The sequence below is a fragment of the Punica granatum genome, chromosome 3 (assembly GCF_007655135.1).
Source record: "Punica granatum isolate Tunisia-2019 chromosome 3, ASM765513v2, whole genome shotgun sequence".
Taxonomy (NCBI): domain Eukaryota; kingdom Viridiplantae; phylum Streptophyta; class Magnoliopsida; order Myrtales; family Lythraceae; genus Punica; species Punica granatum.
In genome coordinates this window covers 11,388,226-11,407,860 of record NC_045129.1, presented here as the reverse complement: position 1 = coordinate 11,407,860, position 19,635 = coordinate 11,388,226, and the positions used below count along the sequence as shown (strand labels likewise).

The 19,635-nt window shown below is 35.5% G+C and overlaps 2 protein-coding genes across 2 annotated transcripts; both read right to left on the bottom strand.

Annotated features, from left to right (window-relative positions):
* Positions 1-5,893: 5,893 nt before the first annotated feature.
* LOC116199267 (transcription factor HEC3-like) lies at positions 5,894-7,266 on the bottom strand. Its single transcript, XM_031529564.1, has one exon. It carries the CDS (start codon positions 6,962-6,964, stop codon positions 6,215-6,217), a length of 750 nt encoding a protein of 249 aa, XP_031385424.1. The 5' UTR covers positions 6,965-7,266; the 3' UTR covers positions 5,894-6,214.
* A 6,400-nt stretch (positions 7,267-13,666) lies between these two features.
* Positions 13,667-19,275, bottom strand: LOC116200001 (zinc finger CCCH domain-containing protein 38). The gene is made up of 4 exons (XM_031530640.1): positions 19,028-19,275; positions 16,952-17,227; positions 15,038-16,814; positions 13,667-14,352 (listed from the first exon to the last, which is right to left on the bottom strand). The coding sequence occupies exons 2-4, from the start codon at positions 17,167-17,169 to the stop codon at positions 14,317-14,319; spliced, it is 2,031 nt and encodes a 676-aa protein (XP_031386500.1). The 5' UTR covers positions 17,170-17,227; positions 19,028-19,275; the 3' UTR covers positions 13,667-14,316.
* Between the last annotated feature and the right edge of the window lie 360 nt (positions 19,276-19,635).

The following is a 19,635-nucleotide window of genomic DNA, read 5'->3' as shown; positions in this document are numbered from 1 at the left end:
TCATTATTTCATTCCCATCGTAGCAATCTGTTTGTAGTTGCGCTCCCAACAGATTGAAGGGGCGATATTAAGGATATATATGTGATATCTTCACATTATGAGAATTGCAATGTAATTTATATACGATTGTCTCTCTATATATATACACAACACAACCACCCTTGTTGGGTACGACATTATACCCACACAATATATATGGTGATCTGATAGATGCATGTAGCGACGATCGATGATGAGATTTCAAGCACCTGAAAAGTTCAGCAAGTTTATGATCTCGACAAGCTGCAGATACGAATCTGCACTTCTCCTTGGAATGCTTCAGGGAATATGTTTTTTGGTGATGAGTTCGGCGTGGCATTTCTTCGGACCAGATCACTTCTGGGTTCTCACTATCTCCAAGCCAGAGCATTCAATGAAATATAAGTCTAGATGAAGCTGATGACGGATCAGAATAACTTACATTGTGTTAGAACTTGAATTCGATGAATCTATATGTGCAGGTGCTGTTTGAATTATAGCTTGACCGGCTAACAGTAGCGCTTGACAGACCGACTTTGACCACCACGTAAAAGGCCAATCAGGGGATTATAGTCCCCTATTTAGTTTCATTAGATCGACTGCCAGTCGATACGTACTTAGGCCCAGTCACATATTCACCCACACTGAAGATCATCTACTACCCGATCCTTTTGTCCATCAATCATCTTGTTTATTCAAGTGAGTCATGTAGAGATTGGGTATTTTTTTACCACTTGGTAGTTGCCATGGCGTATTTCTTGGTAGCATTCTTTGGGTTATATTAGGAGCTCTATGAGCCTCATAAAAGATAGAAGGGAATACAGCGACACATAAGTCCAATTGACGAGAATGAAATCTAACTCCTCTAAGTTTAGGTTCGCTTTCTTGAGAAATACGTTAACCTACCTTGCCTATGTGGAGTTAAATTAGGTCATTCTTTTTACAAAATTTATAACATCATGTTCGCCGCTGTTTAATTGAGCTAATTGATGAATAGTAGATAATTAAGCCTAAAGGTTTGCTAGATAGAAAAGTTCTATTAGAGAATCAAATCCTTAGCTTCTTAATCTTAAGTCGAGAGTAATGTTACGGCACTAAATCTCATTTCTCAATAAAACACTGGTCTTCCATTTCTTGTATTGCACAAGTTTGGTATCATGCATATTTTAACATTTAAAAGAGAGAGGACTTTTTAAGAACAATAAGGATTTTGAAGGGTTAAATTCAAATTTTGAATAATAATCTCTAATGTATTATACAGAGTTTAAATGGTTCAGAGACTATCCTAAAATAATGTTCGTGACATTTTCACTTTTAATTTTTTTTTCATTACAGGGTACTTAATTCTTTCAATATATTATGCTGTTTCAGTCATCCGTGAAAATAAATACAGTGATTATATTACTTAATTATGTTCAATAAATTATGTTCAGTCACAATACATGAACATTTGTTAAAATGGTATTATTCTAAATTCATACTTTTTCTACAGTAAATTTCTTATTTCTTATGTGTAATTATAAATTCATAATGTCTTTTTTTTAATAACGAGGGTGTTCGGACTTCGTCTGGCTAATCTCACAGTCCACGCGTGAATACGCTGCCAACATAAATTCATTCCATTATTGGCTTATAATAAATTTTTTATATATATTCTCGATTAATTACTCTAAAATGGAAATTATCTTTATATCAATGTTTCATACTTGTCTATTGTCTCAATATATTATTCTTAATAATAAATTTTAGAACAATTGTTCTATAATAAATTTTAGAACAATTGTTCTATTTTTTAATTATTTATTTTTATTTATTTCTGCATATATTATTTACAGTAAAAAATTTTGAAATAATTATTGCATTTATTTGTAACATTTATTACGGATAGAGTTCGCTGTACTTATATAATAAATTAAGGAGGTATCGTGGTACTTGATATTGATAGGACCTCCTATTTTAGAAATTTCCGATGGCTGAATTTTTTCCCACCTTTCCAATAGTATCTTTCCGTGAAAAAGAGATTAGTATAGTGGCATCATTCTCGATCTAAAATTAAGAGGTTCGCGATCCAATCTTTACTAGTGGCACTCCATATATTCCCATATCTTCCCTCCACTTTTTGTTTTCTTTCATATCTCTGAGTCCCATTGTAATTCAGAAAAAGAAATACCTTCTGGGAAAAAAAAAAACAAAAGAAATAGCATCTAAGCCCAAGTAGAAAGATAAGAACTTGTCGCAGGCCCATATGCAAAGTTGACCTAGCATCCTTCCATGAATTTAGCTCAAGATGTTAGTAAACTTTTCCGATCAACATCCAGTAATTATTCAATTATCACTAATATTCATGAAAAGGAAAAAAGAAAAAAAAAGTGGGAGCCCATGCATTGTACGACTACGAACTCTATTTTGGAAATTTTTAAGGCATAAGTGACACCGAAACAAATTTGATATATTATTCTTATGTATGATAATGTATATGGATTTAGACGGTTAAGAAATTGAAACACATATCCACCAAGAAAAATGAAATTGAAACATATGTTATATATAAATATAGCACTGAGTATCACCCGGCACTTTAATATGTGATTTATAAATATGAAACTAAATAAAATGTTTCTCAATTTTTGGTAGATCAACTTTATTTTTATTTCAATATATATATATATATAGAGAGCATTTTTAAATTATTCTATACTACGTGTTTTATGTATCTATAGTTTTACATTTATAATGTGTAAGAGGACAAATTTTAGTTTCTTTCATGTATATAGACTATTTTAACCATTTTGATATGTGTAGACTGATATTAAAAACTCTATCTTTCAATATATCTAGATAAATTTAAATTAACACTATTCGTTTTATTATTTATGTTTCTCATTTAATGTCTTCGCTATTAGTTTCTAAGAGAATAGTCGGCGTTTCATAAAATATTTGCTATGATTATTTAAATTTTAAATTTCTAACATTTATAGTTTTACGCTTTTACACATTTTCTCAATGTAAGACTCAGTTTTCTTTCCAATCATAATCTTTATATTTTTTTTTCTATTAGCGTCTAACTATTGAATAAGAGAAACAACTCTCACCTTTTCTAGGTGAAAAATTGCCAACTATTTCTTGCTCATTACCTATATGTGTCTTTCTTTCCATACATATATATATATATATATTGATTTATACATATCATTTGCTCTCTTTATGTTGTCTTTTACTTTGTCATTGTTAACTGTACCTTTGAAAGCCGAATGTAAGAACTGATAAATATATTACTTTGAAATTCAAACAAAATCAAAAGGTGCAATGGAATATACTATTTTTTTCTGAAAAGTAAAAATTCTATATATTATTCGAAAAATAAAAATTATATATGATTTACGTATTTTTAAAAAGGTGATGCAATGTCTCTCTCTCTCTCTCTCTCTCTCTCTCTCTCTCTCATTTAATTTGTGTGCAAGTGCGGCAAGCTGCACACACACTGAAAAGATCGAACTCGTGTCCTTTTAGATGTATACTGTTCATTGAATATATATACATCAGCTGCACTTTGGAGACCTCTCTGCGCATGCACACAGCGCAATCATTCCTCGGCTTCACAAATCTGGATTTTGAGTGTCACCTTAGACGAAAAGGATACGAACATCGACCAGTAAAATCATGTTTGCATATTTCCAATATGGGAACTGCATTCATACTTCGATCTAGTTAATAATTACAGTCCGGCTGGGTAGCCAAATTCTCTTCTAGCTTGCTGGTGTTCCTGATATTTAAATTTGTGATGAATTATTATTCGGTCAATCAACAAAGAATTTATATTATAAACTGAATGAAATAATGTACACAGACGTTGTTTTGGTCTCCTTCAACATGATTCACAGACTTGCTTAACAATAATAAGGTCGGGACTCTATCCTTTTTTTTTTTTGGCCAAGGGACTATATGCTTAATTCGAGATTAATTTAGAACCCCTAAGGTGCTGAGATGGATTATATTAAAACCCTAGTCTTCAATAATCTAGAGAACTTTCAGGAAGAACAAATAAAACACAAATTAAGTTAGCTAAAAATTATCTAATTAATATATATAATATTCTCGTCACACAAGATATATATACATGTAAATACACATGCACACATATAATATAATATATATATATATATATAATACATATATGCATTCCACTTACTAATTCAACATATGGCCGGTGCAACTTAATTAGGAAGGTGCACCAAAGTTCTGGAGAAATAAAATATTTGATTCACATCAAATCTCTCGACATCCCATTAACAATTAATTTCTTTATTTTTTTTAATATTTCATTGTAATAAATTAGCTGGGGAGGTATACAAAAAATTCAACCCCTTTGGTTCCTCAGAGTCTGGACCCTTGAACAGTGACCTTTTGAAGCTTATTTTTGCAGAGAGGAATTCCCAAGTTTCCATTGAGGGAAAAGGTGATAGAAAAGTTCACATCTCTCTTGTTTGATCTTGAAATAGGTTGAAGGAAAAGCATCGCAAGTGCAATATTAATATATATTATTGAAGAAGATGACTATCAATAATGAGCTTCCAATTAAAGCTCTGTGGAAAATAATGCCCCTAAAGAAATTTCTCTATAGGAACTTGTTAGTTCTGTACTTTTGCAGTAGCATGCTTAGTCCAAACATGTACATATTATATGCATAATGTGTAAATGAGAGCAGACATTGATGAAAATATTAGACACAAAGTTAGGAGACTATCCAAGTTAGTGAGTCTCATATATATATATATACATCGAAAGCTTTGATACCTTTACCTTTGGGAAAAGGTAAGGATCAACTTGTGTGCAGTTAATCATATATACATTGCAAATAATCTTAATCCCTTTGAGAAGTCGGTTACATCGTGAAAACAAATATTAATTATTATCATATGAGATATTATACGTAGGAATATCAGTTCTTACAGGTGGCCATATATCTGTATTTCCGTATTTCTCCTTACTCTCTATACATTGTATCCGCTATAATCTAAACTTTCGACCATAAAACATGGTTACTTAAGGTTGGTAAATACATACATACATACATATATATATACACACACACACATAAATAGAACGTGCTAGTCATGAGTCACTGGTGCCTTAGTAAAAGATATACTCTGGAGAGAATTTACCAGGTTGAGGCTGATTATTTACTTCTAAGCATAATGCTTATTTCTTGATTAAACTCTGATTTGTATAAGTGTTTGTATTAATACACACACATTTATAACAGATCAATGGAAGCTAAGATCATTTCACACATGATCAGCACAGCAAGATGACAAGCATGCAATTTAGAACCAACGCAGCGTATACATATACACATTGATGGATCTTTTGTCAGTGTTATGTCCAATTACATATTGCAAAGATTACATTAATTTCAGAGTTTAATCCAATCTTCAAATTAACGTATATGACGTAGAAAAGACTTGTACGCATTAGAAGGGTGCTAACGCATTATTAAATTGTCTCGCCTCATTTTTTAAGTGTTTTTCTCTAAAAATTCAAGAATTACAATTTTTAAGAATAAAATAACCGGAGAATAGAAAGATAAATCATTTTCATTAATGAGTTGATAATTTCGCGTGCATTAAAAATACTTGTGGACTCTTACTCGTAAATACAAATCTCAGATTTTTTTGTGCATATAATTTTAATGTTCAGATAAAAATATATATGTGGGTGCATATTATATATTAGTATATTGGGGGAGAGAGGGCAAGGGGGAGAGAGGATATAATCAAAGTCAATGATCTTCGACGTCACTGTTTAATTCCCGGAAGAGAGTCACCCAAACAAACTTTCCGGCCAAACTTGAATTACTATACTATTTTCCCTCATTTCTCATAGAATATTATTATAAACATAAAACATATAATATAGAAAAGATAACACAAGAAATTTTTAATTTGATGAGCAAAAATTTTATATATATTATTTGTTCGTACGTAATTCAAGCTATAACCGTTAGGATAAAATGTCCAAGCGGAGAAGGTCCGCCCAAGTCAACAACATTATGTTCGAAGACCATTTTGGAGGGTTCTCATACATATAAACCCTAAACAATATAACTAAAACCAAGTTACACAATTTTCAGTAATAATAATTTGTCGAGTTAATTAAATTGTTAACAACTCATAAATAAAGCATACTCTCGTTGTAGTTATTGATGACTTATTACCTCGCTATTGTTAAAACAAAAGCTGGCGTCATCGACGCAACTGACTCGGAAGTCGAACCGTGACTCTGTCTCTGCTCCCATGGAAGAAGAGGTCGAAAGGAAACTCGGCAGCCCTGTCTTGAACATGGGGCTTGTCGGGGTGTTCTGATTCAATTGTAGCATACGGATTTGCCTCTTCAGGAACTTCACGTACCGAATGGCCTCGTCTAGCATCGAGGCCGTGTCTAGCTTGGTTCCTCCAGGGACCAATCTCTGGAGGATTCGGATCTTCTCGCTTATCCTCTCTCTCCGGTGACGGGCTGCCACGCTCTGGGGATCGTCGCTGATCCGCACGTTCCTTCGTTTCGGTTTCCGGATGGTCGCAGGGTCGATGTCCACGGGTTGCATCGCCGCGATCTTGTACATCATCTCCTTCATCGGCCCAAGCTCGTCCTCCGGCTCATCCTCATCTTCCACAACCTGATTCCCAACATGCTCCCCCGATAAGATGGAACCCGTCGGAATGATCAGCTGGGTTAATGATGGAGTGAATTCATGTTGATGATGCTGGTCGTTTGTTTGGAAATCAGGAAAGCTGCTGAATTGAGGGAGGGCAGTTAATGGAAGATGGTGGTGATGATGATGATCATGAAGGATTTGCTCTTCCATGGCTATGTGATGATCAAGATGAGGGTGGTGCTGGTGATGATCATCCCAAGAGTTATTTGTGAACTTACTTTGGTTGAAGTCCATGAGAGGTGAATAATAAAGTGAAGGAAAAAAAGAAGAAATTGAGATTGAGGTATTTGATCAGACTTTACAATTATATTCAAGGACAAGGGTGATAAAATATTGTGAAACATATGTCAATGTATTTTCCATAAGAGGAGCATGGGGGGATATATTGAAGGGCCGGCTTGGTGGGTTATGCAAGAAAACCCTATTGAAGTTTTTTCCTTTGCTTTAAGAAGCTGGGTCTTTGGTGACCCACATGTGAAAGAGAGAAAACAGAGAGAGAGAGAGAGAGAGAGAGAGAGAGAGAGAGAGAGAGAGAGAGAGAGAGAGAGAGAGGAGATATTTAGGGCTATGGTACTTTAAGTGAAGGGGGGGAGATGATGCAACAAATGTAAAGGTAACCAAATGAAGGGCAATACTTAAAAGGACTTTTAGGGCCATCAATACTCCCCCATCCAGTTTTTCATATCTGTACTCCTCTAATTAATACCCAATTCATGAAGTCTTATTTTTGTTCGTATGACTCAACTTTCAGCCGGCCGAAGTCTGAAGACAGTACCAAAACAGAGTAAATCTTATACGAGTTTACTGGATTTTAGATGACCATCTGAAATCATGTTGCTTGTCAGACTGTATTGGCGATCGTGTTCAACTAATTAGAAGTATTGAACGACCCATGGAAAGAGTCCATTAAGAGGGAGGCCTGATGCTGTACTTCAAAGTATGAGAAGTTTATAATTTTAGTCTTCATGCCAAGCTTGATCGAAAGGTGCCACTACCAGCTCCTTCCTTTTATTTTTCTTTTATTTATTTATTTTTTAAAATTAAACATATTGACCTAGACAATTTCGGGCATACGTCTTTTAGGACCAAGTGCAAGAGAATGAAAATGCGCCCATAAATTGGAAATTGCGTTTATAAATAAGTTGCATATATATATATATATATATATATATATTAAATACATATATATACCGCCTATATATATATATATATATATATATACACCATTTGAAGCCAAAGATTATCATGTGTACATTATTTTAGGTGTAATTACAGCGCAAATGTGAACTCCAGTTCTAAATGAATCAGTTTACCTACATTAGTCCTAAAACATGCAGTTCATTATACACATTGGGTCCAAACCGGCCAATTTCCGTGGTGTCCACATGATCACCCAGTTAATGGACACAATAGAAAATAACCGGTTCGGACTAAACGTGTATGACAGAGTAAACATTTTAGAATTGATTTTGCGGAACTTATTGATTCAGGTTTCATATTCAAATCTTAGCATAATATTATAGGACTTTAGCAGAATTTATCACATATTATTTCGACCCATCCTCTCAAAAGGAGGGACTAATGATGTCACATTTTTGAATGAGGAGTTAGTAATTAAAGCGCATTAAACGTGCACGAATTAACCATAGCTAATGACCCCATAAGTCAATTTGGATGTTCATAATTCATGGACTGTTGCCAAGAAATATATATTAGTGGTCTGTTATCAATGCATAGCTCAAAGTAACCAGAACATGGATCGACCTCATGTATAAGATGGCAAGTACACATGTCTGGTATGAAAGAATTGGAACGCAATCAAGAGGGATAGCTTTATACATGATATAAGTCCCAAGTAATGGTTCTCGAAAATATGCATGAGGTGAGGAGTATGTGACGGGCATGTTAAATTTCTAACAACGCGTCCGAATGTACAGGAATTAAGGTTTGGATCGGACAAGTTCATTAGAAAAGGCTAATTCAGCAGAGGATAGATCAGAGGGATGAGCAACAAAATTTAGAAAAGTCAAGAGAGTGCATAAGAGAATTTTTTAGAACTTGCAACTTTAACCCATTCACTAGATATGGTATTCTACTATAGCTGTGTATTCGGTAAATTTAAATATACTGTTTTTTTTTTAACGTAACCGAAATTTATCGGCCTAACAAACAGAGAAAAAGGAAGAAATAAAGATGAATATCGTTCCATTTGTGATAACCGAATTCAAAACCCTCTTTATTTCATATCAAAGACAAAATTTAGTTCATTGCTTCTCATTATCCAGCAACAAACTCTCGGATGTTTATTACTAGCTAGCAACCCATTGGCCTAGTGTAAGAATAAAGGAAGAACACGGACGAGCACAAGAAATCTCATTTATGAGAACTGAATTCAATAATTTTTTATTTTTAATTACATTGAGTTTTTAATACGTGTATATGAACTTTACCTCTACTTTTACTTAGAGGATATTAAAAAAAAATTATGAGTACAAGGTAGGCTTATGACTTAATATAACGAAAGATATATGTTAACAGCTAATAAAGAGGTATTGGAAATCTCATCATGAAAATCGAACCTGTGAAATATCTTAGTTATCGGGTGAGAGTATGCGCCATTCTGTCATACCTATTGCATTCATATCATATTTATTTGTATATACTTGGACAAAAAGCTATTGCATCGCATTAAAAGTCCCTGATAGTTTTTCCTGCTTCGTGACAAAAATTTTAAAAAGCCAAATAAATATATAAATAAGACATGCGAATGAGAAACCCAACTTCAGTAGTGCAGCACATGCACCCACAAAAAGATAGACATGAATTTGACCCGCCAAAAAAAAAAAAGAAAAAGAAAAAGAAGAAAAAGATAGCAATGAAATTTTATGTTCGATTCGATTGCTGTCTGCTGGGGTACGTGAGGTACCATAAAACAAATGATGCACGAGTTGCTTACATATATGTTATAGGAAGAGACACACATATACATATATACATACACACAGACAGCTTGATGATGATGATGATGAGGATGATGATGGATGATGATCAGTTGATGTAATCTCATCATGACCTTCCAATTTGGATCGGACGGTCCATAATTTGATCTCTGCCTTGGTCATTCTTATTCAAGTTCTCTACACCCCTGAACTTTCGTTTGGGGGCATTGACGGGTCTATACTAATTTGGACATACGCATGCACAAAATGTAATCATTTCCCCAAAGGTTACGTTTCAAAATGTATAGCAATTTATGATTTCACATATTAGAAGTACGTACTAATCTCACAAAAATTAAAAAATACGCTGTGCGAGTCAATCTTCTCACATGTCTTTAAATTACGGAGAGACCTACTTATTTTTGTGGTAAGATGCAATGTTAAGCTAATCCAAATTTTACTGTGCGTGGTCGATTTAATTTAACCTCGTGGCGTAAGCTACCATAATATCTCTCCTCATCTCTCGAACTATCCTTCAGAGACCGAGCCTCCATCGTCACCCAATTAATTTCCCTTGCAGTCCTTTTCCACCGGCGAGTCCGGCTCTGAATGAGTGCGTCTAGTGACGTTCGGGCCCTCGCCCTTTCAGCATGTCCTCCTTACAGGCTCTGTCTTGGGTGCAACCGAGTAATTCCTATATTACTTAGAAGTTTAGTAATTTACTTAGTTTTTTCTTTAATACTTTCGTTGATTGTATCTTAATAATTTTTTTTTATTTAAATGAAGGAATATATGTATTCCATATGTCATGTCTTCTTAATTATAATCTTATTTTTTTCAAATAATTAGAACAATTTTCTCATTTCATTAAACTTCTCCACTTCTCTAAATATGGTACAGTAGTTCTCAATATTTAGACTATTACCCCAAATTTTCTTCGTATGACAAAATATACGGTTAAGTTGTGGTCCAACGTGCATCAAATTGACAAAATTGAAGATAGTCCAACATAAGTTTGAGCAACAGTACGCAGAATGCCATGATAATCTCGTGGGTCGGCCCAAATGAAGTACTTAAATATGTAAATCAGTGTCTTAATAATATATAAATCAATACATAAAAAGTGTCAACAGCTTAATAGAGTAAATTTTGTTTTCCCAAATAATGAGAAAATCAAAATGAAAAACAATTAAGGAAGAATATCAGGATTTGTTTGGTACAGTAGTATCGACCTCGATCAAACTAGAAGGTCCTTGATTTAATTCTCACTAACATATGGGTAAATTGCACCGGTGGTCCAAAATATTTTACAAATGTTACATAATGGTCCAAAAAGTTTTTTTCGCTACATGATGGTACAAAATGTTTCAAAGTTGTTTCATGATGGTACAAACCGTCAACTCGAACTGACGCCGTTAACATTTTGCTGACGTGGCGCATCGTATGTGTCACTTTTGTTACGTGGAACCAATCACAGTGCGCCACGTCATTTAAGACAAAATAAAATTTTAAAAAGTCCAAAAAAAATACAAAAAAAATTTTAAAAATACAAAAAAAGAGTAAAAAAATACAAAAAAAAGAGTAAAAATTTTGAAAAAAAAAAAAAAAATATTTTAAAATTTTGAAAATTTTAAAATTATTTTTAAAAATTTAAATTTTTTTAATTTTTTTTAAAAAATATAAAAAATACAAAAAATACAAAAAAGAGTAAAAATTTAGAAAAAAAAAATAAAAAAAAATTTTAAAATTTTGAAATTTTTTTTAAATTTTTTGAAATTTTTTTATTTTTAAAAATAATTTTAGAAAAAAATATTTAATATTAAAATTATTTAAACTTTAATATTAAAAACATTTTTAAAAAGAAAAAAAAATTTAAAAATTTAAAAAAAATTAATTTTTTTAAATAATTTTAAAATTTTCAAAATTTTAAAATAATTTTTTTTTATTTTTTTTCTAAATTTTTACTCTTTTTTGTATTTTTTTATATTTTTTTTAAAAAAATTAAAAAATTTTAAATTTTTAAAAATAATTTTAAAATTTTCAATATTTAAAATATTTTTTTATTTTTTTTCAAAATTTTTACTCTTTTTTTTGTATTTTTTTAATTATTTTTTGTATTTTTTTGGACTTTTTAAAATTTTATTTTATCTTAAATGACGTGGCGCATTATGATTGGTTCCACATAACAAAAGTGACACATAAGACGCGCCACCTCAGCAAAATGTTAACGGCGTCAGCTCGAGTTGACGGTTTGTACCATCATGAAACAACTTTGAAACATTTTGTACCATCATGTAGCGAAAAAAATTTTTTGGACCATCATGTAACATTTGTAAAATATTTTGGACCACCGGTGCAATTTACCCCTAACATAAAATACCCCCTATTTCTCTACAAAAATTTCTAATTCCCTATCTATCGTCTTTTAAGCCGATATGTCTCATTTTTAACCGAGAAAAGAGAGTCGTCCATGCAATGCATGCCTAATGGTCTAGTAAGTAATACTTCGGACGTTCTAGTGGAATTATTGTATACATGCAAGCTGTAGCTCACTCACTCCCTAACATAGGGGAAATGCCCACACCCCTATCTTCCCCTAAAACTACTACTTTATATTTCACCCAAAAAAAAAATGAAATACACACCCTGATATAATATTATATATATATATATATGTAAGTTGGTGGATATATGTTCTCCTATATATAATCTTTATATGGTGGTTGAATCACACAGTATATATACACAAGACCATATTATATATATGTCATGATATGATATGTCTAATGGAAGTGCGGCCTTCATTTCAGTCCTTTTATTTTGGGATCTGACTAGTTGTCGCAATTAATGCATATATATTCACTATTCAATACACTTACGTGTAACGGCGTAGATTATGATACAAAATAACAGGTTAATCTTGTGCACATTATGTATATGTTTATGAATTTTGAATAGGATTGGGAGAAAAGAGATTGAATTATAAATTAGTTAAATTTGATGCTCAGCGTTCTTATATTTGCAGGGCAAGGGAAGGGCCTAAGAACAGAACAGAGCAGAAAACGAGAAGGATTGGTTTCAGAGCTGACATACACCCCATACGTCGTTTTCAACCACCAATTAAATTCCATGTCTGTCTCCAATCCAAAAAAAAAAAACCAAAATTTTCAAAAACCTTCAAAAAAATAAAAACAAACAAACAAACTTCTCCTTCTCCTTGTTCTTCCCCTTTCTTTTTTTTTTTTTTTGGGCAGAAAATGCAAATGGCAACAGTGGCTCGTGAGAGTCCGTACGGGCTCCCCTTCTTCAATGGTGACATTTGGGCTTTCCATTAAGGGAAAAAGTGGACGAAAAGTGAAGCTGTCCCTTGCTGGGCCCTTAATGGGCCTTCGGCAGCTCCTTAATTGTCTTTTGCATTTTCCCTCTCTTTCATTCATATCATTGGGAAAGAGCACAGCCAAATCAACATAGAATAAATATAATACAACAGATTTCTTTGTACGGATGAACGATTCCAATTTTCCCACCAGTTACCAACATACCATACCAATAATTCCTTCAAAAAAAGACTAGCATCCAACAATCGAGGGAGAACATATCCAGCCGGGCCAATAGAATTTCCTCTCGAGATAAACCACATCATACATCGTAATATATCTCTTATTATCAGATCGCCGGTACTATCTAAACATGGATATGAAAGACATCTACAGTTGAACTATACAAGAATAGCACTACATTGTCTTCGAACTCAACTGAGCCGATCCAGTTGACTATTGTCCACAATGAGCCGGGCCGGTCAATCATAAGTTAATCCAAGCTTACTCCATACTTCCTTCATGATGTTCAAGGATATGGACTTCCGAATTCGGGCTTAGACCCTGACCTGTGCAGACAGGCATACTCGCGAGCGAGCAATGAACTTTTATCCCATTACTATCTTTGTCTCAGAATCCATATCTTCTGTGGAAAGAGAGACCCCACACTAAATGCAATATAGCTCTGAAAACAGCAAGACTTCTTTGATAATCAGATCCCATAACTCTACCACTCAAGTAGAGAGAGTACACAGAGAGAAACGGATCATAGAGATACAGAGAAGCATCTTCCTTAACTGCTTAAACTAGAAAACAGTACACTGAGGGGAAGAGGTTCCATAAATGCACCCGGCAGCAATAACTATCATCACAAACTCTGAGGAATGGTGACCCCTTTGATCAGAGCCTTCCCAATCGAACGAGAACCAATGTGCACCGCAGACGATGATCACAACGTCGACCAAGTTGGAACAATACAACTGAGGAAATGGAGCAAGAAATCCCGTCGTTGAATGGGAATTGGAAGAATTCAAGAAACAGGTATCCTGCAACTGTACTATCTGTTTACAAAGAAAATCCTAGGTATTGGTCCTTAACTCACAGCCGGGGAAACAAGAACATCAATATATTACAAAATGAGATTTAGAAATAGTTTTCCTAGGAGCTATTCCTGAGAAGCGAGAAGTACATGTGAAACAAGCAGAGACACAAATCACAGGTTCTCCGCATGCTGTAGGAAAAGAACTAACAGAAAGGTGAGAACTGGCTACAAGAAATTGCAACACAAAAGGGTTAAAGCAAGTTGGAGGTGGCACCAGAAGCTCCAATCTTATTTGTTGGATTTTTGAAACTTCTCCAGATATGCCTGCAGGCAAAGGGGAGAAAGTAGCACAGATATCAGAGAGAATATGGAATTACATAATTATAATTTTCATTGAGAGAGGCAATCCTTTCACGAATGCATATCATGCAACACGCAATCAATCGCAAAAAATATAATTCTGGCCTTCACAAATTGCCAGAGGCAGTTGAAATGGACATACTGGGTCTTAACTTGCAGGAGCAATTGACCATTCAAACTATATATATAAGTAAAAATTACATCAGATTTGCATATGAGCTTTTACTGAAGACAGACCAAGAATATGAAGGAGCAATTCCTCCCATTTTCTACAAATCTCTAAATGAAATTTCATGCAAATGCTTTCCCACCCGGTAGTAAAGAGTAACACGGCATTTTAAAGAAAATGAAAAAAATGGAATTCAGCCTACAGCCCTAACCACAAAAACCAACAGGCAGCAAGGCGCAACATTTGAATTTACAGTTGAAAAACTAATGATTCAGGACTGAAGGCCACAATAATAAAAAGCAATAATTATAGACGGCTAAAATAAAACCAAATTGATTTGATCAAATGACATGCAGAACTAAAGAATAAAGGGCAAGAAAGGCCTACAAAGAAGAATTGCATAATGTCTACTCTGGCAGAAGATAAGTCCAATTTGTAGTCTCTCTTGAAATCTAAACGAGTCCATATATCAGAGCTCACCTGTACAAGTTTGGTAAGCTTTGGTTTTGAGACTGACAGGTAGTGGTCGATTTTCTCTTGGGACTGAGGGAAGTTGGCCACCTGTAGGGAACCAGTCACTTTGTCGACCACTTTCTTAACGATGGTCTTGTAGGCCTCTTTCCCGACAAGACCATCTTTCCATGTTGGTTTCAAAAGCTCCTTCACGAATTCTGCAAGGGCAAATTTGAAAGCACGGACACTTTTTGCCTCCTTGCTCTTCTTCCCATCATCATCCTTCTTTACCCCATCAGCATTCTCTGTCTGATCATCGCTTCTCACCTCCTTTGCCTCATCCACCTTCTTAATTCCCTCAGCAACTTCTTCTGCACTGACCTTCGCATCACGACTATCCAAGGGACCCTGATTTGAACTGCCAGTTTTTGACCCATCTGCTTGCTCCCCATCAGCAGCTGTCTTCAATCCATCAACGTCGTCCACTTTCTTCTGTTCGGCGCTGTCGGATATATGTTCATACTGTTCCCGAGGTGCAATAGAGACATTTGACAGGACTGGTTTCACTTGGTCAACAGGATCCTCAGGAGGAGGCTGTGGGACACTTAGAGCCGCATAAAGTTGCGGAAGTTGCTTCCCAGCTTCTAAAAACTGAGCTAGCGATGTTGAGAGATTGTTAAGCTGTGTCAATTGCTCTCCATTTACACTGTTATTGTTTGGAGGAACTCCCGTTACTTGGGGAATATTTGGATCCCCAACTAGTTTTCCCTCCGCAAAAATACCATTATTGGGTTGATTTAACGGACCTCCTCTCAGTGGATCAACGATAATTGCCGCATTAGATTGTCCAACTGGATTCAAGCTTGGAAGAGCAACCAAACTCAAATTCTGCCGATTCTGATCAAATCCCTGTCCATGCAATACATTGGATGTGAAGTTCAAATCGCTCTGTAAAATTCCAGGGTTATCAAATCTCATGTCCTTATTTACTGAGGGAGAGTGTTTCATCTGTCCAGAGCCATTCCAAGTTGTATCATGTCCATGTATAGGTAGCAGGGAGGTTGGAACTGGGGAGCTGTAAGTATTATGTTGACGTTCATCTTTAGCATGACTGGATGTTGTTGGTCTATAGTTCCAATCAGGAGACATGTCTACATCACCCAGAACTTTCTCGGCAGTTCTCGGTTCGGGAAGAATGACTGAACTAGCACCAGCAGTTGGGTCATTCCATGTTCGACTTTCCTTTTCAAAGCGTGACTCTCTTCGGCCTTCCGAGAATTGATCATTCACCCTCTGATCCAAGGCACCTCTTCTTCCATTTCCATCTTCAAACTTTCCAGCATCAGGAACATGGCCAGCTACCCTCCACCTTGAATCTTCCCAATGTCTATTTGTCTCATCCATCTTTCTTTCAGGGCTTTCACTGGTCTTACCATGCGAGAATCTGCAATACCTCCCATTATGGCAATTTCCAGCAGCAAAGAACTTGCAAAGGGTATCATTGCTCCTGTTTCGTTCACGTTGACGTTCAGTACTGCTTCTTGATGGATACTCTGTTACATCATGGGCAGTCGAATATTTTGACATTCCACCTTTCCTATGCCTATCTTCCCAGTTATCATCATAGTTGCGATTACCTTGATGGACAAAGGGGCAATCACTTCCTCTCCTGCATCTACCAGCACTGAAATCTCTGCATAGTGCTCCTGATCTACTCCTGTTCCTATCATAGTTTCCTGATTCCTGCCTAAAACCACGAACTGGGCTCCTGCTCCTGCTCCTGCTTCGGCTTCGACTTCTGTTCCTGAAATAAGACCCCCCAAAAAAAACTATATTTTATATATAAATTTCAATAGCACTTCCCACACTATATCATCTTTGAGATGCACTCAACAAGAAATGAATAGCAAAAAATTTTGGATCAGGATGAGAAAAACTGACCTCACAGGCCTATCCCATTTTTCCCTAGGGGAACGCCCATGATTGTGCCTTCTCCAGTCATTGAGACCAGGTGACATTCTTGTACTGTAACCTCCATCTCCATCCCATGCTGTCAACTTATCCAACTCCCTACTACGGCCATGAATATTTTCAGGTGAAAGAGGACGGTCTTCCTTCAGATCCCATTTAGATGAGCGTCTCCTGGACCTGTCGCTCATGATCTGCGAACTGAATCAATAATGCTTTCTCCCGATCAATGTGGTTCTCTTCTGTAGTCTGAAAGCAAGGATGAAATTAATGAAAAAATTAAAGTGAATATTATAATATCACTCTAGCATTATAAGTTTTACTGAGCTTTGTTGCTTCAATTATGTCTGAAAGCATAATCTCTTCCATGATCGCTACAGCCCATCATTCCAACAAGGTTATTACAGAGTATATCAGCCAATATAACCAACACTAACAATAAGGGACCAAAAAGAGGATTCGACATTCATTCGGTATGGCGACCAATTTGGAAGAAAAGGCCGTCTTAATGCATCATTCAATCAGCCCAACAAAAAGACAGTCTAAAAGAAAGAAAACACTAGCATCTTTTGTAACATGAATAAACATCTCTAGCATCAGGGCAAAACCAATATGCGCAACATCCCAAGTTTAACAGAAGTCGCTCCAGTGCAACAGCATCACTTAATACAAAATTAATTTCAAGATCTGCGTCTTTCCAGTAAAATTACAATATATCCAGATCAAATAGCCACCTAACAATCTTGCTATATCTTTTCCTCTTTCTCCTTTCCACATCAATTCACACTAGAGCCAATACAAGGTATCCTCTAATGCTTTTCTTCTCTGATAGCTCAACTACAAAGCTGGTCTATGGAAACCCAATCCTCATAAAAGCTCTAAGTAGCAACTCCACAATATTTCATGACAAATCCACCAAGATGGTTTTAGTCCCAAGTTTGCTTTGTGGAAGAAAAAGAATTCCAATGCGAATATATTGCCATCACGTTAGAAGCTCTTGGACAAATCTCCCATTACACCTTTCAAAATACTGCAGAAAAATTATTTTTGATATTAGCTTTCAAGTTCATGCAGTCACAGAGAAACATAGAGCTAACACAGGGAGTGCTTTTTTTTTTCTATAAACCAAATTCATGTCTCTAGCAACTCAACTTGGAAAGAAATTAGACCTAAAAGGAGGGCTTCACCCTAGAGACAGCATGTAACTAACTTTACTATAGTGTTATGGTGTTAACAGTTTGAACTTTGATTAGGTCAGTATCAATTGGCAACAAAATAATAAAGGTTCAGCAGTCTACATAAGAAAGAAAGAACAATGAAAAGGTGCACACAGTGCACAGAGCAGAAAATTTGCTCAACTAGCTCAAAATCAACAACAAAGAGCAGTAGCAAGCGCAATCCATCTTGAACCAACGGACTCGCAGAAATGCAAACCAACTCAAAAAGTTCATTAATGCTACTACATGCTAAAGATGAATTCCTCAAATAAGCATTTAACCCAGTCAGCCCAGCTTTGTGAGCAGTGCAGTTTTTGTCTCTGCCCAATCTCTTACATAATTCAAGTATGATCCAACAGCAGTCATAGTGCAAGTATCATCAACCCAATCCCGGTAAATGCCAAAGCATTCAAAAGAACACCCGAAACAATGCATTTTAATTTACGACTTCATTCCAACTAAACAAATCAGTTCAGTCCACTAGCACAAGAAGTATATCTGCTACATGATTACTCTACTCATCCGAAAAAGTTAAAGAAAACAAGCATTTTCTTTTTTCTTTTTTCTTTTTCCTTTATTCTTTTTTGTCCAACTTGCTACGGTCCCAAGATTGCTTCTTCCTACCATTACCCGAAACAGAAGGCAAAATTTCGAACTCAGACACCAAAACAGAACCCAAATACTTCACAGAGCGCGAACGGAAAAATTCAAGCTTTCTTCCACACAAGGCAAAATACAGCGAGCATGAAGAACCCAAACAGGAGCTAAACCGAAGCCTTTCACTACAAGACTACAACGGAGAGTGAATTCACTAGGGGCAAGAGGAACTCACACGGTATTAAAGGGGGAGCGCCATGAATAGATACGAAACCCTAGAGGGGCAAGAATTCGAGCAATCCGGAGGGGAGAGAGAGGTGGGCCAATTGAACAGAATGCGTGAGCTCAGCTCGCCATTGGGCCGTCGCCGTCGTACGGAATCGCGACAGAGCTAGAGAGATAGTGGGGCAGGGAAAGAGAGGGAGGGAGGGAGCACGAAGAAGAGTGGCTCTGTGTCTCGGTTTAAGATACTTTCTTGGCTGCTGCTACCTCGTCTTCTTGTTCTTGTGCTTTTGGTACTGTTTCCTCTCTTTTTTGGTACCTCTTCGTTTTGCACCCTATACTTTTCACACAGTCACAAATCGATCCTCCTCTCATTCACCAATCTATCTATATATTATTAATCAATATATAATATATTAAAGCGAAAGAGTGACATCCATCCATAGAGCTATATTGTGTAATATTCCTTCACGTTCCCTCATCAAATTCTCAATACTAAAAAAATAAATTTTATTAGATTTTATTTCTTAAATAATATGCGTGCTTGGACATTGAGTACGGCATGAAACTTAATGATAAGAATTAATGAATGCACAATTCAACATAATAACCCTTCTTCTT